General features: G+C 47.9%; 1 protein-coding gene across 2 annotated transcripts in view; it reads left to right on the top strand.

The window, feature by feature from the left end:
• The window catches only part of CRYBG2 (crystallin beta-gamma domain containing 2), a 37,208-nt gene extending 18,761 nt beyond the window's left edge, over nt 1–18,447 (top strand). Inside the window, exons 5-22 of one of the 2 annotated variants that reach the window (XM_016187919.2) lie at nt 150–197; nt 289–401; nt 550–679; nt 6,019–6,158; nt 6,925–7,051; nt 7,255–7,290; nt 7,817–7,953; nt 8,081–8,207; nt 8,442–8,581; nt 8,686–8,812; nt 8,993–9,025; nt 9,147–9,259; nt 10,331–10,460; nt 14,126–14,265; nt 14,650–14,773; nt 16,738–16,896; nt 18,004–18,163; nt 18,255–18,447. In XM_016187919.2, the coding sequence (XP_016043405.2) occupies nt 150–197; nt 289–401; nt 550–679; nt 6,019–6,158; nt 6,925–7,051; nt 7,255–7,290; nt 7,817–7,953; nt 8,081–8,207; nt 8,442–8,581; nt 8,686–8,812; nt 8,993–9,025; nt 9,147–9,259; nt 10,331–10,460; nt 14,126–14,265; nt 14,650–14,773; nt 16,738–16,896; nt 18,004–18,163; nt 18,255–18,343 (2,073 nt within the window). In that variant the 3' untranslated portion in view covers nt 18,344–18,447. The remainder of the gene's footprint in view (nt 1–149; nt 198–288; nt 402–549; nt 680–6,018; nt 6,159–6,924; nt 7,052–7,254; nt 7,291–7,816; nt 7,954–8,080; nt 8,208–8,441; nt 8,582–8,685; nt 8,813–8,992; nt 9,026–9,146; nt 9,260–10,330; nt 10,461–14,125; nt 14,266–14,649; nt 14,774–16,737; nt 16,897–18,003; nt 18,164–18,254) is intronic. The other variant, XM_060205595.1, reaches the window with a different exon arrangement.
• Nucleotides 18,448–23,980: the final 5,533 nt, after the last annotated feature.

The raw sequence follows: 23,980 nt of genomic DNA, 5'->3' as shown, positions 1-23,980 counted from the left end.
TTGGATTTGGGAGTGACGTGGTCACTCCTCTGTGAGCCAGCTTTGGGAGTGGAAGCCATGGGGGTGGGTGGGAAGTGTTTCTCTGGAATGGCAGTTGGTGGGAGGTGGGGGGGGCACCCCAGGTGTTCTTACCTTGTCCTCCATTCCAGAGCCCAGCATTAAAGACTCAAAGCAAGCTGAACACCAGGCCTGGCAAGGTAAGGAGGTTGGGAGTTCAATAGTAGGGGATTGGTAGGGGGTGTAGGACTGAGCATAGGACCTAAGGCTCCTGCTTAATACATTTCCCAGATAGTACTCTTCTCAGAGCCCGGCTGCCAAGGCAGCCTCAGGGAGGTCTGTGAAGATGTTGCTGATGCTTCTGCCTGGGCTGCTGTGGCTTCCGCAAGAGTGGTCCGAGGCTGGTGAGTATAAATCCCTGGGAGCCCTGCCTGTGAGCCCAGATTTTCAGGGCAGTGAGAAGTGCCTAGGCCAACAGACAGAACCCTTCTCACCTACCCAGAAACTGCCCTGTACATACATCTTGATACCTGGTGCCCTCTGTGCCCACAGCTGGCTGCTTTATGAAGAGCCTGAATTCCAGGGCCAGAAGCTGGTCCTGACTGAAGGAGATGCAGAACTTGGAGTCCCAGGGTCAGAGTGGAGCACCCAAGGCATTGGCTCTCTAAGGAGGGTTGTCCGGGTGAGTGGTTGGGGGTGCCGACTGAAAGTAGCCCACTCTACTCTGGTCCTGGGTCCTGAGGAAGGAGATAGCCTCAGTGCCTGGAGATGGGATATCTTGGCAGGATCATATGTGGTCAGAGGCAGGAGAGGTTTACCATGGACTCAGTCACTAATTCCTGACTTTGGAGGCAACTGGGGAGAAAGGGACTCTGGGGATTGCTCAGCCTGGCTTGGGGAGGCAGAGGCCAAGCCCCAGATGGGAAATCACATGGGGAGGTTTGAACTGTGCTGGAGAAGGATTCAGTTGGAGCAGCAGAGACAAAAGGGCAGGTCTGAGCACCACTTACCCACCACCCAGGCTCAGGGTCAGATCCAAGGTGCATTGCCGGGCTAGCGTCGTGCACGAGAGAGAGATGACCCAGGAACCAAGCTCGTGGGAACACTGACAAGATCATAGGATAAGAAGGGTACAATTCCACACAGTTCCCACCACCGGAACTCCATATCCCATTGCTTCCCCCGATAGCTTTCCTATTCGTTTTTTTTAAATTAATTTATTTATTTAAAAAAGGAGACATTAACAAAACCATAGGATAGGAGGGGTACAACTCCACACAATTCCCATCACCAGATCTCCGTATCCCACCCCCCTCCCCCATAGCTTTCCCATTCTTTATCCCTCTGGGAGCATGGACCCAAGGTCATTGTGGGGTGCAGAAAGTGGAAGGTCTGGCTTCTGTAATTGCTTCCCTGCTGAACATGGGCATTGACTGGTCGATCCATACTCCCAGTCTGCCTCTCTCTTTCCCTAGTAGGGGGGGTCTCTGGGGAAGCAGCTTTCATATTCTTTAACCCTCTGGGAGTATGGATCCAAGGTCCTTATGGGGTATAGAAGGTAGAAGGTCTGGCTTCTGTAATTGCTTCCCTGCTGAACATGGGCATTGATAGGTCAATCCATATTCTCAGCCTGTCTCTCAGTTTCCCTAGTGGGGCAGAGCTCTGGGGAGGTGGGGCTCCAGGACACATGGTGGGGTCGTCTGCCCTGGGAAGTCCAGTTGGCGTCATGGTATCATCTGGAACCTGCTAGCTGAAAAAGAGTTAAGATAGAAAGCAGAGCACATTGTTGACTAATCATGAACCTAAAGTCTGGAATATTGTGGATGAAGATTTGGGGTCTCTGCTGTGGAAAAAGCTAGTAGGTCTATTTTAGGTAGTCTTTTTTAATTTCTTTTTACATTTATTTATTTTCCCTTTTGTTGCCCTTTTTATTGTTGTAGTTATTTTTGTTTTTGTTATTGATGTTGTCATTGTTAGATAGGACAGAGAGAAGTGGAGAGAGATGGGGAAGACAGAGAGGGGGAGAGAAAAATACCTGCAGACCTGCTTCATCTCCTGTGAAGGGACCCCCCTGCAGGTGGGGAACCAGGGGCTCAAACTGGGATCCTTACACCGGTTCTTGTGCTTTGCACCATGTGCGCTTAACCTGCTGAGCTACTGCCTGACTCCCTATTTTAGGTATATTCTAAGGGGCCCATGACCTAACTAGCTCTTGCTTGTGTCTGACATCTAATATGCAGATGACCTAATCTATTTTCTGGGGGGATGGTGTCACAATTGGAAAAAGGATCAGAAAGTTGTATCAGGGAAGAGAGTAGCTCCCAAATATGGGAAAAGTATATAAATATTGTTAACTGTACAACCCATTTTGAAAAGGTATACATAATGTTATAGTTTCCTTTCTGTGAAATAGAGAGAAAACATGGTTTTCTTTAAAAAAAAAAAAAAAGTATTTATTGAGAGAGACTGAAAGGAAATGTCTGAACAGCTATTCTAGCATACGTAGTAATGGGGGATCAAACCCAGGACCTGATGCATGCAAGTCCAGCATTCCTTCTGCTGAGTAACCTCCCTAGTCAAAATACTTTCTTTTTTCTTTCTTTCTTTCTTTTTTTTTTTTTTTTTGCCTCCAGGGTTATCCTGGGGCTCTGTGCTGGCTCTACAAATCCACTGCTCCTGGAGGCCATTTTTTTCTTTTTCTTTTTCTTTTTTAATAGGCTTGGACACAGAGAAATTGTGAGGGGAGAGGAAGATAGAGGGGGGAGAGAAAGATAGACACCTGCAGACCTACTTCACCACCTGTGAAGCAAAGTCCCTGCAGGATCCTTGTGCTAGTCCTTGAGCTTCATACTACATGCGCTTAACCTGCCGCACTACTACCCAGCTCCTGAAATACTACTTTTTAAAAAATTACTTTTAATAATTGGATAGAGACAACCATACATCAAGAAGGTAGGGGGAGATAGGGAGGGAGAGAGACAAAGAGACACTTGCAGCCCTGCTTCATCACTTGCAAAGCTTTCCCCCTGTAGGTGGAGACTGGGGGCTCAAACCAGTGTCCTTGCACTTTGTAACATGTGTGTTCAACCAGGTGTGCCACCACCTGGCCTCTAAAATACTACTTTCTTTTTTTTTTTTTTTTTAAAGAATTTATTTATTTATTCATGAGAAAGATAGGAGGAGAGAAAGAACCAGACATCACTCTGGTACATGTGCTGCCAGGATCAAACTTGGGACTTTATGGTTGAGAATTCAATGCTTTATCCACTGTGCCACCTCCCAGACCACATACTTTCTTAATGTCAATTTACAAATTACTGGAAGTAAGCTTCACAAACCATCTTGGCCATGAGATAGAAAGCAAAACTATAAACACAGAGTCTATGAGATTTTTTTTTTCAGATTTATTGTTATGAGAGAGTGTGCAAGAGAACACCTCTGCTCTAGTATATGTACTGTAGGGTGTTGAACGCAGCACCTCATAAGTGCAAGTCCTATGCTGTATTGCTGTAATATCTCTCCCATCTTATTTATTTAGTTATTTATTACCAGAGCACTGCTTAGCTCTGGCTTATAGTGGTCCTAGAGACTGAATCTGGGACATTGGAACCTCAGGCATGGAAGACTTTTGCATAACCTCTGTGCTATCTCCACAGACCTAATCCTTAAAAACAAAAAAGGATTTATTTACTGATTTATGAGAAAAAGAGAGAACTAAAGCATCACTGACATTCAGAACTGAGCATCAAACTTAGGACTTCATGCTTGCTAGTCCAACATTTTATCCACTGCACCACCTCCCCTCCAAAGCCACTTTTTAAATTGCTTTTCTGTTGTTTTTAAAGATTTATTTATTTAGGGGCAGGTGGTGGTTGAGTGCACATGTTACAATGTGCAAGGACCTGGGTTTGATCCCCAGTCTCCACCTGCAAAGGGAAAGCTTTGTGAATGGTGAAGCCGTGTTGCAGGTCTCTCTCTGAAATTATTTTATTAATGAGATAGATAGGAGGAGAGAGAGAGAACAAACCAGACATCATGCAGGTACATATGCTGCTGGGGACTGAACTTGGAACTTGATGCTTGAGAGTCTAGTACCTTACCCACTGCACCACCTCCCAGACCATAGTGTTTCTTTGTCTCTCTCCCTCTCTATCACCTCCTTCCCTCTTGGTTTCTGGCTGTCTCTATCCAATAAATAAAGATCATTAAAAATTAAAATTAAAGATTTATTTATTCATTAATGAGAAGGAGAAGGGTGTAGGGAGGGGAGAGAGATAACCAGAGCATCACTCTGGTACACATGATGCCCACGATTGAACTCAGAATCTCCTGCCTACCAGTCCAATGCTCTATCCACTCTATTACTTCCTGGGCCACATTCATTTTTTAATGAAGGCATGAATAAGTTCAGAATTCTTGCAATCCTCCTGGTAAGAGAGGATGAGACCTGAAGAGTCTTAACTAGGAGAGTGACCTAGTCTTGGAAAGGAGGGGACAAGAGTTTTCAAAGCCTCTCCAGAAACACAGAAATGTTTGTGAACAATTTATTGTGAGCTTCTCCCAATAAAATCACCCTCGTGTGGGAGGTATTTAAGTACAAGAGAAAAACAAGGGCTTTGAAGTCAGGTGGACCTAGATTCTTTTGATTCATTTGGCACTGATTGGGCACTTAGTGTGGTCCAGGCATGTGTGAGGTGCTGGGTTGAAACAGTGAACAAAATTTACACTACTTTGTTCTTGCCTTTGCTATTTACATACCCATGTCCTTGGGCAGGTGCTTAACTTCTGGGTCTCACTTTCCTATTCTGTGAATGTGGAGTAATAACTCCCACTGGGAAGACTACATGAGACGGGCAGAACAAACCCTTAGTGCCGGGCTACTGTTGTGGGTGGGAGAGAGGATCCAGGAACCAAGCTTGTGGTGGTAGCGACACAAATCTTTATTCATGCGGGCAACCCAGAGCCCCAGAGTTGGGTGTGAGCATAGTGGCTTAAGCCACGTGGTGCCAAATGGCAATGGCTGGAGTCGCCTCCCTGTCTGCATGGCTGCCCTCCTCCAGGACACAGAAAGGGGCGAAACCAGAAACAGAAGTGACTTTCATAGGATAAAACCGGAAGTGGCAAGTCGGAAATGGAAATGGCTAGGAAAAGGGGGTGGAGAAAGGAAAAAGGCACACTAGGAACTTCCTTAGCAACTGTTGTGATGGTTTTAATGGTGGGATTAATGTTACCCTGCTGGCAGGGTGGGTCTCGAGGTAGAAAGAAGATAGATCAATGGGTGGAGATCTTTCAAGCAAAACAATGATCATGCAAATAGGCCATAGTATCAGCAATGGAGGGGGGGGGGGCGCTGACCTAGTGTCTGACACTTAGCACAATGCCTTGAACTCAGTGAATGCATTTGATGAAGGAGTAAGTAAAAATGGCTCTGGTCAGTGAGTAACCTGAGAGGTGGTGCATTGAGTGGAGTAGTGGGCTTTCATGAGGTCCTGAGTTTGATGCCTGGTATTGAATATGCCAGAGTGATTCTCTGGTTTTCTCTCTCTGCCTCCCCCTCAATAAATATATAAATAAACAAATGGCCCTGGTGAGAAAAACACACTCAGAATACAGAAGAGACACTGCTTCCTAGAAGGAGGTAGAGGTAGAGGCCAGTTGGATGGGGGCTGAAATGGTAGGTTAAGGAAGGGTCAAAGCTAGACCTCAGGCAGTGGCTATTTAGGCCACCTGTTGCTCCACCTGCCTGAAAGTTAGGCTGCCCAGAGGCAAGGTGAAGGGCTTGGCACTTGGCAGGCACCTATTGGAAACTTTGGTCTCAGGTCTCAAAGCTCTGGTGTGGGATCAATAAGGGCTTTGGTTTGGGGGTTGTTTGGCAGATCTGGTATCAAGCACCTTGCCGTCCTCCTGGCTTCTGGAGAGATGGCCACAGTGGCTTCCCAGAAACCTCCTGGGGAAACCTATTCTGAGGACATAGACTCTGAGGAGCATTGCTGTACACTTCCCACCTGTTTCCCTCTATAGGACTACATAACCCCCCAGATCAGTCTGTACTCTGAGGAGGGCCTCAAGGGGGAGCAAGAAAAGCTGACTGAGGCCTTGGAGGATGCCCAGCGGCTGGAGAGGCCCCTGCAGGTGGCATCTGTCTCTGTTTCTGCAGGACTGTGAGTCTGGGTTATTCTAGAACCCTTCCATTCAACATTCACTATGTGGGGTTCTGGGGACACAGAGGCAAGAGGCCACCAATCCTATCCTCAAGAAGTGTTCAGTTGACTTGGAGGCACAGGAGTAGCAGAAAGAGGGAGCACAGGAAAGCCCCAAACCAGCCTGAGGACCGAGGGGTCCTCCTGGAGGAGACATCTCCGCTGGGATGAGCTGATCCCAGAGGACCATAAACTCCCTAAGGGAGGGGATTGAATATGTTTTGTTCACAACTGTATCTGTGATGTCTGAAGCAGGGCCTAGAAATGGATAGATGTCCCCAAATATTTTGTTGATTGAATGAATGGGGAAAAGAGTGTATCTGTCAGAGAGAACAACACTTGCAAAGTCCTAAGTTTCAAAAGGCCAGTCTGGAAGGAAGGTGAGACCCAGCTCAAATGATCTTCTTGTACAGCTGAGCCATCTTGTGAGGCTAAGGGGGAGATATAGGGAAGCCATATTGTGAGGCAAAGGGGAACTTTAAAGCATGTGTGCTATAGCTGTGTGCTATAAATAACTCTCTAGCTAGCTACTATGGTATTAGAAAGGTCTAGATCAGACGAAGGGGTTGGCTACTGCAAAAGATTATAGGACCTGAAATGTTCTTGCAAAATCTTCTAGGTTAGTCCCTTCCTCTATAACTTCCTTCATCCCTCTCAATAATCCCTCTCAAAAATAAATCTGTGTCCCCCAATATGTGGACACAGTGGTCTCTCTGACTTCTCCCAGATGGCTGCTGTTCTCCAAGCCCTTCTTTGAAGGCATACCCAGCATCTTGGAGCCTGGAGAATACCCCACCTCAGAGGCCTGGAGTACATCACACCCCAGCGTAGGCTCCCTGAAGCCCGTGACATTGGTAAGGAGCGGGTGGTCCCAAGTGACTTCATCTTATAGTCTATAAAGGGCAGAATCTGAGAGTTCTTTCTGGACATGGGATTGGAGGGTAGCTCAAGGGTTGGAGGAGAGAAAGGGCTCTGGTCGGTCAGTTATCGGGGGTCCCCAGCCCCCTCTGTCTTCCAGAACCTCTGGTCTGGAGTCTTAGTTCTGTCTCCTCTACAGGGCTGCCCAAATGTGGAAAAGCCAGGGGAACCCAAGGTAAGAGTCTAGGCTTCTGGGTCAAAGAGGGCCTCTGGGTAGTATGTGTGTATCTTTTTATTTATTTATTTATTTATTTATTTTTTAAATTTATTTTCCCTTTTGTTATCCTTGTTGTTTTTTATTGTTGTTGTAGTTATTGCTGTCATTGTTGCTGGATAGGACAGAGAGAAATGGAGAGATGAGGGGAAGACAGGGAGGGGGTGAGAAAGATAGACACCTGCAGACCTGCTTCACCGCCTGTGAAGCGACTCCCCTGCAGGTGGGGAGCCGGGGTTCGAACCGGGATCCTTCGTAGGTCCTTGCACTTTGCGCCACATGCTCTTATCCCGCTGAGCTGCCACTCAGCCACTCCCTGTATGTGTGTATCTTTACTGTACCCTGAAGTGGAAGGCAGGAGAGGAGCTGAATCTGGGAGGGTGGAATCTGGCAGGGTGATGCCAGGCAGCGACGGCCATTCTGGACTGTCTGGCTGTGTTTGGATCCAGATCACTCCCACAAACCTGACACTCCCTTCTCTTCCCAGGCAGTGGTGTATGAGGCCCCAGGCTTTCAGGGCCAGAGCTGGGAAGTCAGCAGAGATATCTACAACCTCCAGCAGCCAGAGGACAGTCAGAGCCCCCACCTGGCATCCGTGGGGTCTCTGCGAATTCTTGGGGGCTGGTGAGGACTCTGGATTCTTCCTCCTACCTCATTCTTCTCCTCTCTGGCCTCTAACCTTGGGGTGGAGCGTGACTTGGGCTGCCAAGGAGTGGGGACAGTGGTCTAACCCACCTTGCCTTTCCCTCAGCTGGGTGGGCTACGAGAAGGAGGGCTTCCGCGGCCACCAGTATTTGTTGGAGGAGGGGGAATACACAGACTGGTCGCACTGGGGAGGCTATGATGAGGCGCTCATCTCTCTGCGGGTCATCCGGACGGTAAGCAAGCGTAGCCAGTCCATTCCCTTTGCTTCGAGCCATGGTGCAATTTGAAGGAAGAACCTATATACCTCCATAACCTGTTCTCCAGAGTAACCTGGAGATGTATCCTGAGGTCTGGGCCCTCTTTAGGCCACACTGAGTATCTCTTCCCCCAATGCCCCTGGTGGGCTGCATCCCTGGGACTGGGCACTACTGGCAAGCAGGAAAAAGCTGACTGTCCCTGGGACCCAGGACTTCGGGGACCCGGCAGTAGTGCTTTTTGAAGCCATGGACTTCGAGGGGCACAGCATCGAGGTGAGCGAGGCATTGCCGGACGTGGAGCTCAAGGGACACGGCCCACACACGCAGGCTATCCACGTGCTCAGCGGCGTGTGAGTGACCCCAGCCCCTCCAGCAGGTGGGCTGCGTGAGGGGGGCATTCCCCCACAGAGGAACTAGCTCCGCCCCGCTGACCCTCTCCTCGCCTTTCCCGCAGGTGGGTGGCATATGGGGAGGTGGGCTTCTCAGGGGAGCAGTACGTGCTGGAGAAGGGCGTTTACCGAAACTGTGACGACTGGGGCTCTGGCAACAGCGCCCTCGCCTCGCTGCAGCCGGTCCTGCAGGTGCGTGTGCGGGCCACAGGGGGCGGGGCCTCCTAGGGGCGGGGTTGGCGCTCGTGAGGGCGGGGCCTCTGGGAGGGCAGAGCTAGCACAGACCTGGGATTTGGAACTCCCAGAGTCCCTAATAAAACCAGAGGATCAAGGCTCACCCTAAAGTCTCTGTACTTTGGTCCCACCTCTCAGGTCGGAGAGCACAATCTGCACTTTGTATCCAAGGTAACTTGCTGGTGGTGGCCTGTGTCTTCTCTTCCCTCACTGCAAACATGTCTTGCTGGATTTTCTCTGCACTCCTTAATGATATTCCTTCACTCTCATCTCTTACTGTCTCTGTCTCTAGATACAGCTTTTCTCTGGACCCGATTTCCTGGGAGACCACATCTCTTTCGAGGATGACCAGGCCTCTCTGCCCATCTCCTTCCAGCCGCAGTCATGCCGTGTCCATGGCGGCAGGTGAGGACCTGAGGGAGGGGAAGTACATAGGTGGTATGGGGAGAGGCATGCCTACCAAGAAGCACTGAATTTAGCCTAGAAATTCTGACTGCAGGAGGATCTCACTTTCAAATTATTTATTTCCCTGTCTTCCTTGAGATTAGCAATCCTGATCCCAGGTTATCCAATCTTAAAATCAAGCAAGATAAATTTTAATGGAAAAGTAAAACATGCAGATGGCATAGTATGAAGAAACCCAATCTTGCTCCATCTGCACCTGTATTGCTTTTTTTTTTTTTTTTTACCCTGTACTACTTTTAAAAATACTTTTCTGGTTGTTATAAATCTTTCTTGTATGCTGTGTATCATTTTTTTTAACAATTGAGAGAAATTTTTTAAATATTTAAAATTTTTATTTATTATGGACAAAGGCAGAGAAATTGGGATGGAAGGGGGCAAGGGAGAGAGACCTACAGCACTGCTTTACCTCTCTGAAGCTTCCCTCCTTCAGGCTTGAACCTGGGTCCTTGTGCACTGTAACATGATACTGGTTGTGCCACTGTCCACCTCCTAAATAATTTCTTAAAGATTTATTTAATACATATGAGAAAGAGAGTTTCACATGAGACAGAGACAGAGAGTCATAAGCCAGAGCATCACTTCAGTACACACAATGCTGGGAATCAAATTGGGAATCTCAGGCATGCAAGTCCATTGCCCCAAAAGTTGAGCCATTTCTCTAGTGGTGATTTAAAGAACGCTTTATATCACCTTAAGAGTTTTTTTTCAGGGCTGGCTAAATAGTTCACTTGAGTAGTATGCTGCTTTGCTGTGTGTGCAGCCCAAGTTCAAACCTAGCCCTGCCACATTTGATAGTATAGTTTCTTTTACTCTCTCCTTTCCATATTGTTTTACTGCTGGATCATACTCCAGATCATTAATTTATTTAGCCAGTCCTTTATTGGTGTACATGTAGGCTGCATATGTCATTGCCTGCTTTTGAAGGGTGTCCATAGGATAGATTTTGAAGCTAAGGACAGGAAAGGTTCATAAGCCAACTCACACCCCTTTCCCCTTTTTTCCTTTCTCCAGCTGGATCCTGTTTGATGAGAAGAACTTTGAGGGTGACCAGCACATTCTCTCTGAAGGTGAATTCCCCACTCTCACAGCCATGGGATGCCTTGCCTCCACAGTCCTGGGTTCACTCCAGAAGGTACCGCTGGTGAGTGCCCCCTGTCAGGGGATGCTACTGGGGAGAATCCTGACCATAGATAGAGCCTCACTGCTGAATGGGCTGCTGGAGTTTGAATCTAGTCTTCTTCAGAACCACCTTAGGTCCACTGACCCCAGAAGTTCAAATCTAGTTCAGCCTACTAGAGACTTATTGAGCATGGGCTGAGAAACATCTTGGGGATCCTGAAATAAGTAAGATTCTGGGGTTAGGTTGATATAAAAATTTCTGGCCGGGGGCCACAGTGGGCTAAGCACGCATAGTGTGAAGTGCAAGGACTCGTGTAAGGATCCCTGTTTGAACTCTCGGCTCCCCACCTGCAGGGAATCGCTTCACAGGTGATGAAGCAGGTCTGCAGGTATCTTATCTTTCTCTCCCCCTCTCTGTCTTCCCCTCCTCTCTTGATTTCTCTCTGTCCTATCCAACAATAGCAATGGCAACAACAACAACAAAGGCAACAAGGGCAACAAAATGGGAAAAATGGCCTCCAGGAGCAGTGGATTCCTAGTGCAGGCACTGAGTCCCAGCAACAACCCTGGAGGCAAAAAAAAAAAAAACAATGCAGAGTTGTGTGTTCAAATACAGAAGTGATGCTGGAACAAGAGGAACTATACTTTGGGGTTAAGCAAGGGACAGAGCTGGGCCTTTGAGGGGATGGTTCTGTGCATGGAGAGGTTAACACAGAAAGATAGCTCTGTTGTAGCAGGGAGAGTGGATGGAGGGGAAGGCAAGGGGCTTGCTTACAGTGATGATCAGCCAGAATAAAGGGTGATGTGTCGGACCAGGTAAGAGATGCAGAGAAGTGATGCATATAATTGTAAGGAGCTAGGGTCTGTAGGACTTGGTGGCTGGTGGGAGAGACACAAGGGAATATATAAATAGAGCGTGTGACAGCGTGCTCCAGACAGTGTGTGAAAAACTTCCCAGGTACTGGCCACAGCACTTCTCCCCCTTGCCACAGTCAATCATGGTCTTAAAATATTGCATTCAGTGAGGGATTTTGAGAGAGAGAGAGAACATATGTATGTAAATTTAATTACTGTAAATTGTTACGATACATATGTGTGTATATTATTATTTTTAAAAGCATTTCTTTTTACTTTTTAAATTAAATTTATTAAATTAAATGTATTTATTTATTAAATTTGATAGGACAGAGAGAAATTGAGAGGGAAGATAGAGAAGGGGAGAGAAAGACAAACAAACACCTGCAACACAAATCGAGAGGGAAGGGGGAAATATAAAGGAAGAGACAGAGAAACACCTGTAGCCCTGTTTTACCACTCGTGAGGCTTTCCCCTTGCAGGTGGGAACTGTGGGCTTAAACCTGGGTCCTTGTGCATTATAACATGTGCACTCAACCAGGTGCACTGCCACCTGCCTCCCCTTTTAAATATTTTTCATTTATTTTAAAGAGAGAAAGGAACAGAGAGGGAAGGAGGGAGAAAGAGAGAGATCAATTCTGGCTTATGATGGGTGGGAGATTGAAACTAGGACCTCAAGGCTTCAGGCATGAAAGTTCTTTGCATAACCATTATGCTGTCTCCCCTGCCCCATCTTTAAAAGTTATCTTTATTGTTTTTTTACCTTTTGTTGCCCTTGTTGTTTTCTATTGTTGTTGTAGTTATTGTTGTTGTTGTTGTTATTGATGTCATCGCTATTAGATAGGACAGAGAGAAATGGAGAGAGGAGGGGAAGACAGAGGGGGAGAGAAAGATAGACAAACCTGTAGACCTGCTTCACTGCCTGTGAGGTGACTTCCCTGCAGGAGGGGAGCTGGGGCTCGAACCAGGATCTTTGCACTTCGCGCCACGTGCACTTAACCCGCTGTTCTACCACCCAACTCCCTGGGGTTTTTTTTTTTTTGTTGTTTTTTTTTTAATTTGTTTTAACCAGGGTGATGCTCAGCTCTAGTTTATGGTGGTGCCTGGGATTGAACCTGGGACCTCAGAGCCTCAGATATGAAAGTCTCTTCCATAATTATTATGCTGTCTCCTAGGCACATCTCCAGGAAATAAGGTGGCACTATTGTAGGGCATTTAATCCTCATCACAACACTGTTAGACTGCTACCAGTACTATCATTTACCTTTTCTGAGGTGGAAACTGATGCACAGAGAGGTTCAGTGACCTTGCTGTGAGTCACACAGCTGGTAATACACAAGACCAAGTTCTTCCCAATACAACCTGTTCCCAGAGTTCAAACTCCTTTCAGCTACACATAGGCCATAGACAGGCAAAACAGTCCTGAACTAGCCTTGACCAAGTAGTTTACCTTCTCCAGCCTCAGTTTCTCCACCTGTTAAGTGGTAATATCATTGCAACTACCTTGTAGGATTGTTGAGAAGTTATAATAAGAGTGGGGGTAGATAGCATAATGATTATGCAAAGAGACTCTCATGCCTGAGGCTCTAAAGTCCCAAATTCAATCCTCAGCACCACCAGAGCTGATTAGTGCTCTGGTAAATTGAAAAACAAGATCAGAAGAGAAAACACAAGTCGAATGTGAATTGGAGTTGGTGTATTGCACCAAAGTAAAAGACTCTGGGGTAGGTCAGGGGGAGAGTACAGGTCCTGGAAAAGGATGACAGAGGAACTAGTGGGGATTGTATTATTATGTGGAAAACTGAGAAATGTTATGCATGTACAAACTATTGTATTTACTGTCGACTATAAAACATTAATCCCCCAATAAAGAAATCTTTAAAAAGTGATAATGACATTAGGTAAATGCATTAGTTGTCTGGCATGTAGTTCGCCCTGAATAAGTGAGGGCTGCTGTAACTCTCAGTATTAACATTACTGTTCCTAAAAGGGTCATTTGCAGGTGAGGAGGTTTGAGGTGACCATGGGATCTCAATCTTGCACTTGTGCATCAGAGAATCGGGGGTGTGGGGAGACACTAGAGATCACCCAGTTGGTATTGTCCAGGCATTAGAGTGTGTGTGTGTGTGTGTGTGTGTGTGTGTGTGTGTGTGTGTGTGTAAGAGGGAGAGGCACTCTGAAGGGAAGAGGGCCTGAGAGACTGATCTGGACATTTAGGTATCTGAAAGTGGGGATGTGAGCCCCTTCTATTTTTTTAAATATTTATTTTATTTATTTATTCCCTTTTGTTGCCCTTGTTGTTTTATTGTTGTAGTTATTATTGTTGTTGTTGGATAGGACAGAGAGAAATGGAGAGAGGAGGGGGAAGACAGAGAGAGGGAGAGAAAGACAGACACCTGCAGACCTGCTTCACCCCTTGAGGTGGTGCGACTCCCTTGCAGGTGGGGAGCCAGGGCTTGAACCGGGATCCTTATGCCAGTCCTTGTGCTTTGTGCCACCTGCTCTTAACCCTCTGCGCTACAGCCCAACACCCCCCTTCTATTTTTTTTTTCCTCTCCATTGTTGGGTCTCGATGCTACTTCTGGCAGCCTTTTTCCTATTTTATAGGACAGAGAGAAATTGAGAGGGGAGGGAGAGATAGAGAGGGATAGAGAAAGATAGACACTTTCAGCTCAGCTTCACTACTTGTGAAGTTTCTCCCCTGCAGTGGGGAGTGGGGGCTCAAACCCACGTCCTTGCATGTATTGTTCACGTAGTACAATGTGTGCTCAACCAGGTGCACTATCTCCCAGCCCCTGACCTTACCCCTTCTTCATGCCCCCTGTGCCCCAGCACTTTTCAGAGGCCTCTATCTTCTTGTATGGACTGGAATGCTTTGAGGGCAAGGAGATTGAGCTCAATGGGGAAGTGCGGAGCCTGCAAGCAGAGGGCTTCAACAATCATGTGCTGTCAGTGCGGATCAAGGGAGGCTGGTGAGTATACTATGGGGAGACAGGGAGGTGGAAACTGCTAGGGACTACAGAAGCCCTCCATTCACTTCCACTCTGCATATCTCTAAGCCAGGAGAGAAGAAAAGGAGCAACTAGAGATAGGTCCCAGACTCCAAGGCCTGGGCTCTAGTAGGAGGAGGGGTGAGGGCATCCTCTCCTAGGTCTTCTTCAAGACCCTCCTCTGTCCTGCCCAGTCTAGATCTACTTTCCAATCTCTCTCTCTTACTGGGGACATAACCCCAGACAGAGGAATCCCAAGCATGAGAGAAATGGAGGTAGAGAGTGCCCTAACACTGATATCTCCTCCTTCACTTTGTCTGTCTGTGTGTCTGTCTGTCTGTCTGTTTGCCTGCCTGCTGGACCCAGTTGGGTGCTGTGTGAACACAGTGACTTCCGGGGCCGCCAGTGGCTGGTGGGCAGCTGTGAGATCACCAACTGGCTGACCTACAGTGGGACCCAGAGAGTGGGTTCTCTGTACCCCATCAAACAGGTGGGTAGTATGTCTGTATCTGTCTGGGTGTGTGGTTGTCCATCTGTTCCCAACCTCAGCCTTTAGTTAATATATAAAAAATATGTTCTACTTATTTATATATTTACTTACTGGATAAAGATAAAGAGAAAATGAGAGGGAAGGGGAAGATAGAGAGGAAGAAAGAGACAGAGACCTGCAGCACTTCTCTGCTTGTGAAGCTTGAATCTGGATTCTTGTGAATTATAATGTATGTGCTCTTCCAGGTGTACTTTGGTTACTGTGGTTAGAATTTTTGTCCCTAGGATACTCCTCTGAAAACATTATCTATCTAATGCTTTATTATTATTCAACTTACTTTTTTAAAAAAGTTATTTATCAGGCAAGGGGTAGATAACATAATAGTTATGCAAACAGACTCTCATGCCTGACGCTCTGAAGTCCCAGGTTCAGTCCCCCACACCGACATAAGCCAGAGCTGAGCAGTGCACTGGTAAATAAAATAAAATAAAATAAAATAAAATAAAATAAAATGTTATTTATTTATTAAAGAGAGAGAGAGAGAATATCAGGGCATCACTCTGGTATATGTGATGCTAGGGATCAAACTCAGAACCTCATGCTTGTTAAGTCCAAAGTTCTAGCCGTCGTACCACTTTCTGGGCAGATTCTTTTTTAACCTTTATCTTATCCTAACCTTTATCTATATCCATAAAGTCATAGGTTTGATGAGTATTCATGATTTTTTCCCTTAACAGGTATGATAATTCCTACATTATTTATTTATTTAATTACTTACTCATTTTTCCCATCAGGCCTCACACATGCATGATTCCATTGCTCCTGGTAGATTTTTTTTCCCTTTTAATTCACTAGAGAGAGTGACAGGGAGGAAAATAGAGGAGGAGAGACACCACAACAGTGCTTGGGACTCTAGCACATAGAGAAGTATACACTCTACTGGGTGAGCTTTTTTCTCCTTCTTCTTTTTCTTCTCCTTCTCCTTCTTCTTCTCCTTCTCCTTCTCCTCCTTTTCGTCCTCCTCCTCCTACTCTTCCTCCTTCTTCTTTTCCTTCCCCTCCTCCTCCTCCTTCTTCTTTTTGCCTCCAGGGTTATTGCTGGGGCTCGGTGCCTGCACCACGAATCCACTTCTCCTGGAAGCTATTTTTTTCCCCTCTTGTTGCCCTGGTTATCTGATCATTGTTGTGGTTATTATTATTATTGCTGTTATTGGTGTCATCGTTGTTGTTGGACAGAGAGAAATGGAGAGAGGAGGGGAAGACAGAGAGGGGAGAGAAAGATAGACACCTGCAGACCTGCTTCACCACTTGCGAAGCGACCTCCCAGCAGGTGGGGGACCGGGGGCTTGAACTAGGATCCTTACACTGGTCCTTGTGCTTTGTGCCATGTGAGCTTAACCCGCTGGGCTACCGCCTGACCCCTGAGCTATCTTCTGTGCCCTAACATTAAATGTTCAAAAATAAATTTTTCCACACAGGGCTGAAAGCTGTGTCCTGCGCCTCCCAAGCATAGTATATACTCCCCACCTAAGAAACAATGTCCCATTGTCTATGTTCTGGTCTAAAGGCACATGTCTGGATGTGTATTTCATTTTTCTACATGTGCATTTATATATTTGTTTTTACCAAAGCACTGGTCATCTCTGGCTTATGGTGGTTTGGGGGACTGCACTTGGGTCTTTGGAGCATCAGGCATGAGAGTCTCTTTGCATAACCATTATGCTACCTCTCCATCAACACCATGTGTATTTATATGTAGAGCCACAGCCATGGTGTGTGTGTGTGTGTGTGTGTGTGTGTGTGTGTGTTATGTTATCCATCATGGAAGTGACAGGAATCCCCCCCTGAGCTGCATTCCAGAGGCGGAAATAAGCCCGGCGCTACTAGTAGGAGGTCCAGAATTTTGAGTTCTGGTGGATGATTGCTGCCTCAGGATCCTTGACTCTCAGCCCTTCTGCCCTTTAGCGCCGGGCTTATTTCCGCCTCTGGAATGCAGCTCTGGGGGGATTCCTGGCAGTGCCAGACCATGTGGAGGACATGAAGGCAGGCCGGGTAGTGGTCTCCGAGCCCCAGGCTGGAGGCAGCTGCATCTGGTACTATGAAGACGGGCTTCTGAAGAACCAGGTACAGTCACACTGGGACACCAGGTACCCACATGCCCACCTTGGGGACTCCCAAGTCAGGACCAGCACCCAACTTTGGGCTACCGAGACAAAGAGATGCACACAGCATATTGAGGAGATGGAAAAGGCAAGCTCAGTATTCCTGATCCACTCAGGTTTTCCCTTGGCCTCAGTTCCTCGTTTGCAGGATAAGAATGTTGCTTTCAACTCTGATGTCCTGTGGCCCAACTGAGAACCTATTCAGATTGCTAAATTCACTCTATAAATATTTCCTGAGCACCTACTACATGCCAGACCTGTTCTGGGTGCTGGGAGCAAAGCCATGAGAAGATAGGAACAGTAGGAAACAGTAGGAATGAGTGAAATGTAGTGCTTTGGATGTTAACAAGTTCGATAGAGGGATGATGGAGGGGAGATGGAGTCTGAGCAGCTCCGACAAGACATTGGAAGGAGGCTGCATCCAGGCATCTGAGTAAAGAGTATTCCAGGCAGCAGAACAACAAAGACCAAAATCCCTGACATTGCTAGGACTCATGAGACCACCTGGAAGGCTGGAAGAAGCGAGCAAGGGAGGCTATTTCATGAGGTCAGAAAGGTTATGGGACTATAGGCCTCTCAGCCATTGATGGAGATGACATGAGAAGGAACACTGGCCATGTGCAGAGCCTGTGTTATGACCGTGCTTGCATGAATGCCCCATAGAGTCCTGGGGGGTCGCTATGGGGTAGGTCCTGCAACACCCCTCCGAGGTTTACAGGAGAGGAAGCCAGAGCACAAAGAAGTAACAGAACTGACTGAAAGGCAAACACCAGTAAGTATCTGGAGGCTTGTCTGATGCTAAACCTGTCTTTAGAAATCAGTCATGGAAGGCTTCTTGGAGATGTTGCTATCTTTCCAGTCTTCCTGATTTATCATGTGAACCCTCATAATAGGCAGCATTCAGAATTCTAGTCCCCAAGAAAAGCAAAGCTCAGCAGAATTAAGAGACCCACCCAGGGTCACAGTTCCTATGTGTCAGGCAGCAATGCTGGGTATGTCCAGGGTGGTCTTGGATTTGGAGAAGTCCCTGTGGGAAGAGACAGTGACTGATGACTCCTTGGGGCCTCAGATGGCCCCCACCATGAGCCTGCAGGTGATCGGGCCCCCCAGTATAGGCTCAAAAGTGGTACTGTGGGCTGAGAGCCGCCTGCCCCGACAGACATGGAGCATCACTGAGTCAGGCTACATCTGCAGCCAAATGTTTGAAGGCCGGATCCTAGATGTAAAGGGTAAGCAGGGGTGTGGCCTCAGGAGGAGCCAAATGCGGTGGGGACATGCAGTTCCTGACTCTATCTTCCCATGCTTCACCCCCTCCCCCAGGTGGCCGGGGCTACGATCGCGACCATGCCGTGCTGTGGGAGCTAGACAAGGACAGGGTGTCACAGATCTGGACCGTCCAAGTGCTCTGAAAACACCCCTACTCCTTAGGCCCTGGAGGCTTCCCCTGGGATGAAATGTTTTTTTTAGTGTTGCTGTTGTTGTTGTTGTTGTAACATAAGCTATTTTCTAATATACTCCCAGGCATCTTCCTCTCTGTTCACCTTAGCGTGTGGGGGTGGGCTGGATTCATTTACTGGCTTTCTTCTGCAGTGCTGTAGGGCTCCTGTTGACTTTTATGAACTCCACTTCTTGGGCTCTGATATAAGACCTCTGTCTGCCACCAGAGGGAGCCCCGGGACCAGACTCGATGGTGAGTGTGATCTCTGAAGCAGTCACCCCAAATGATGTCTTTTTTTTTTTTTTCCATCAGTTATCACTGTGGCCCAGAACCTGCATGATAACTCCATTGCTCCTGGCAGGCTCCCCTTCTATTTATTTATTTACTGACATAAACAAAAATAGAGAAGGAGAAAGGGAGAGAGGAGAGACACTGCAGCACTGTTTCACTATAGTGAAGCTTCCCCTCTGCAGGTGGGGGGCATTGAACCTGGGTCCTCACGCATGGTAACATGTGCACTCCACCTGGTGAAGCAATGCCCCCAACTCAGTTATGTGTTTAAATAGCTGTAAACCAGATCTGGGACACAAACATGAGCAACCCTTTGATCCCCACCCTCAGGCAACTCAGTCCAGTGGAGGATCCTGACAGGTAGGCTGACATTCAATGACAGGGTCGGAATGGAAGTGAAAGAGGAGCAACCTAAAAAGGTACTTAGGAGTATAGGGCAGTCTCAGGAGGAGGGGACCCTCAGTGGAGATGTGGAGGAGGGAAAGGGTCAGCCAGGCTAGGAGCGGCAGAGGACAAGTGTCCTAGGGATGCAGACAAGTCCAGGGTGGAAACTGGACAGTTAGTGTGATGGGAGCAAAGAGGGCCAAGCAGGAGGGGTGAGTGAGAGCAGCACATCCAGAGGGCCTTGCCCACCAGGTTCCTCCGGGTTCCCCCAACTCTGATTTCTCACCTGAAGGTTTGGCCTTAGGACTGGGGATTTGGGTTCTTTTCTGATTCAGAGAGGATGGCTCCAGAAAAAGGACTCATCCCCTCTATCCCCGGTCCTATGTGAAGGGTACATAGGCTCAAGCCCTGGGCTGAGGTCCTCAAGGAAGAGGCAGAGATGGTCAGGGTGCTGGCTGGGAGTTGGGGAGGATACTCTGGGGCTCACTTCTCTCTTTGAAGCTCCCAACACCACCGCTTCCAAGCCTGTCCAGCCCAGGGTGCACAGAGTGGACACCTACTTTTCATCCTACTTACTCCCCAGTGGTTGGAATGCCTTTGAGGCAGGGACCCTCCCGCCCCCAGAAACTGGGGTGAGAGGATGTTCTCCCTTAATCTCTCATTCTGCAGTCACCCAGGTGCTGAGGTGGGGGCCTCCCTGAGTCCATGTAGGTCTGGGGGTAGAGATACCTTGGAACAATCATTCCCAAACAAATCCAACCGGAGGGGAAGGTAAGTATGGCAGCTCCTGGACTTGTGGCATTTGGACTGTGGTACAGGAAATGGGAAGAGCTCATGGGCGGCTCTTTGGTGCTGCTTCAAATAGGGTCCTGAGGACCCTGTGATGTCCAGTGACCACACACAAGACTCTGCTACAATCACAGGAAAACTTTATTGACCGTAAGCTGGGTGGCACTGGCTCTTCCTCAACAGTGTTGTCCGATGCCCCCAAGGATTCCACAACATTTCCCACCTGACAGGCTTTGGCATCAGTCACTCCTGAGAATTCGAGAAGCTTCTTTTGCTGGTAGCAATTAATGCTAGCAGCTCTCTCAGGGGGCACAGGGCTAGGGCCTTGGCTCATCACCTCAGCAGAGGTGAAAGAGGTGGATAAGTGTGTTCATCAAGAAGAGAAGGATGGTACCCCCACTCAGGCTGCTGAGAGCAGGGGCTGTAGCACTGCTGGAAAGGTTGATGGTGTCATTGGCTTTGTTTCCTAAGACTCCAGTTTGTATCTGTGAGAGAAGTGGGATGAGTTCAGCGACTTTTGGGACCTCACACTTGTTTTGAGACACTTGTCCCACTCCTACCCTCCCATGTAATAGTTCTCAGTTCTCTGTTGCCCAAGATTGATGCTTCCACAAGGTCCCAGGGGGACACTTAGCTTGCTCCCAGTCTCAGTATAGCAGTCATAGGCAGTCGCTGCCACTCCCTGACCCCCCCCCCCCACAGGATCAACCTCCCCCACCCGGGTCAGAACAACTGCTTTTCCAGCCTTGGAGACAGAGGAGCCTGCAGCTCCAGCCCTAGGCCTTGTTAACTGGGTCAGGGGCTTAGCTTCTCAGAGTCCTAGGTCCCTCAACCTTGCCTGTAACAGTCACTGGGGTCATGTGACACAGGATAGCTGGCAACTGTCAGTGTGGGTAGGTGGGAGAGGCAGTGGGGAAGATGTGACTTCCCCCTGGAGGAAATAACAGGTGGTGAGCATGATTCACACCTTATCAAGCACGTTCTGAGGGGCAAACTGTCCTGACAGAAGCTGATAGCTCCGTCTCCTAGACTGATTGGAGTCCTTTGGAACGCTGCTGTGAGGAGCTGCCTCCTGTAATAACAGTTGATTTTGAGCTTCCAACTCCTCTGAAATGGGGGTGAGGGGGCTACTATCTTTCTATCTTTCACAGTCAGGTTTCTCTCCTGGGGGGCTCCTGGACCAGCTCAGATTCTATGTGGCTATCTCCTGTCCACCACCACCTCCCAAACAAGAACCATTTTCCTGGGTCCCTGTAGGTTATTGTCATTCTCACAACCCCCTGTGCTAAGTAGAACCTATTGGGTGCCTCTGTATCCCTGGAGCCCTGTTAGTGCCCCCCTGCCTTGGGTTCAACTTTATGTTCAGGGGCAGCCCCCTTAAGCATTCTGGTCGCCAGGCCACCTCTGTCCTCGCTTCCCTGCTGTAGCCTCATGTTTGGCCTCTGCTCCTGTGGAGGGGACTGGGTGCCCAAGGACTTGTGTCCCCTCCTTTCACACCAGGCAGGTTGGGGAATCTGGGTAGTGGGTTCTGAGAGGCTGCTCTTACCTGAATCACGAACAGGAGGCTGATGGTAAGTAGGAGGAAGAGGAAGCCCTTCATCTTGGGAGGATCTTGGTGGTGTTCTTGGTGGCAGCTGTGGAGAGAAGTGCTGGGCTGTGTGCTGGCCTCTTTGCCTGGGTGGCTTCTGAACCAGGAGGGAGGGGCATAGGGTAGGGAGTGCGGAAGGAGGTCTTGTTGGGTGGGGTGGGGTGGGGTGAGTGTTGCTTCCTCTCTGTGATACTTTGGATTGAGGACAGCAAACCCCAGGACTAAAGGAGAACAAGGTTTGCCACCCCAAAATATGTCTCTTTGGTATAGTGATTCTTTTAGGCTTATTATATAGATATGTTAGAAAAGAAGAGAAAGAGACAGCAGACACTGGGAAAGCTCTGAGACTGGAGGAAGTTTGTAAGAGATTTACATTTGTCAGGGAACTCTTCCTTTGTCTCTTCCTCTACCAGGGAGAGAAAGGTGACAAATTCATCCAAGGAGCAAGCAGTGACTTAAGCCTGCAGGAGAGCACTCTGTCCACTGTGCCTTTGCTGGTGACCGTCTATCATTGATCCTCCCATCTATCATTGGTCCTCCCCCCCTCCCAGCATCTTTTGTCTCTAGCTGGAGATGGCACTTAAGGCAATGGTTTGGACCTTTCTGGAGAGTTATTCAGCTTTCCTGGTCCTCTCGTGTCTGTTTTTCTCCTTTTAATTCCTGACTTAGTTGCCTCCTTTTAACAGGGAGTATCTCAATCAAGAACTTAGGTGGGGAGAGGGGAAATTGTTTTTCCTCCCTTATGGTTCAAAGTCCCTGACAAGGACTTTGACAAAGGTTTTGGATAGGGACTGAGCAGATCCAGGGATAGGAGGTGGGCAAGACCATGCATAGCTGTATGGCAGTAAATCAGATTTGGGGCTTGGAGTCATGTTTACTAGAACCTAGAGTAAATTACCTGTCAGTTCTGAGACTCGGTGCCAGAGAGTGTACATTGCTGAGTCATATATTAATTCCTTTCTTTCCTTTTTTTTTCACTTTTAATTTTTATGTCTTTATTTATTTATTGGATAGAGACAGCCAGAAATCAAGACGGAGATAGAGAGGACAAGAGAAAGACACCTGCAGCCCTGCCTCACCACTTGCAAAACTTCCCCCCTACAGGTGGGGACAGGGGCTTGAACCAGAGTCTGTGCACATTATAACATGTGTACTCAACCAGGTGCACCACCACACAGTCTCCTCTTTCCTCCTTTTCTTTTTCTTTTCTCTTTTTTTCTTTTTTGACCAGAGCACTGCTCACCTCTAGCTTACGGTGATGTTGGGGATTGAATCTGGCAACTCAGAGCCTCAGGCATAAAAGACTGTTGTGTAAACCACCATACCACCCCCTCCATCTCTGAGCTTTTAACAGAAGTGTTGCCAAAAGACTAAAAGCAATGAAACTAAAAGAAGATTGGAACAGATGATAGGAATTGAAGGAGGAAGAGCTGGGGTTGATTCAGGTCTTATGGTAATGGAGTAGAGAGCTCTAAATGGTTTAGAATGGAGCTGTAGGAAAGTTTAAAATTTAGGAGGGGGCAGGGGGTGATAGAGTTTTGTGAAGACCAAGGAGCATTGCATTTTCCGAAGCAGGAAACAATCATTTCTGGGTGGGTCCATCCCATCTAGGCTTCAAGGTTTGTCATGTTAAACAGAAAGACTAAAGTAAATTAAGTGTGTGTGTGTGTGTGTGTGTGTGTGTGTGTGTGTGTTTGTGTGTGTGAGAGAGAGAGAGAGAGAGAGAGAGATGATTGGCTCTAGGATGGAGTAGAGGGACAAGCAGGTGCATAAGCTGCTGCTGTAGGCACGGGGGTGGCTATGAGGTCCCAGCAAAGGTGGAGTCATGAGATGAATCACAAAACTGCTGAGAAAGTAAATGTTCCATTCACTCACTCTATTTTCTCAGTGATACTGTGCAGTCCATTTTAACATTATTTGTTCCTGGCGAAGAAGTTGAGGCTGAGACATAAACTCCAGGGCACCTAATGAAGGAGCTAGTCTCATTCGAACTTGAATCCAGGTCTGACCAAAGCCAGTATATAACTTTAGGGACTGCATTCCAAGTCATAATCAGGTCTTGATTCCTGTCCCCCCACCTCCAGCTTTTCCCATCCCCACCCCAGCCCTGGAGGACCCAGATTTTTTTCTGCAGCTCTGACCTTGTTCACTCTCCTTGCCTTAGTATTTTCGTGCCTCATTTGCATGTCATGGGATAACAGAAAATAACCCCTTTCACTTCCCTTCTGTAGTTTTAAGCCTTTGTGCTATTACTAGCTTAGGAAAAACAGGGGCCTCCAGTCCTGGCAGAGAAAAAAAAAAAGTGAAAGTCAAGACTGGTGAGAAGGCCAGGAAGTGGGGAGAGAGGGGGGCAAGAGTCTTGAGGCCCTGGTGGGGGGCTCTAGTGAGGGAGGTGGGAGGAGTCCTCAAGTACCCATCACTGCCCACCCCCTCTTACTGGAGGGCTTCCCTGGCCTATGACTCAAATCCCAGTTGTCTCTGGTGTCCCTATGGGTGAGGGTGATTCTGGGGGTTCATGAGAGTCAGGGAGGCAGCGGGTGCCAGAAAGGCACTGGC

This window comes from Erinaceus europaeus, chromosome 13 (genome assembly GCF_950295315.1).
Source record: "Erinaceus europaeus chromosome 13, mEriEur2.1, whole genome shotgun sequence".
NCBI classification, from domain to species: domain Eukaryota; kingdom Metazoa; phylum Chordata; class Mammalia; order Eulipotyphla; family Erinaceidae; genus Erinaceus; species Erinaceus europaeus.
The sequence above is the reverse complement of the archived record's forward strand: the minus strand, read 5'-3'. Positions and strand labels throughout refer to the sequence as shown.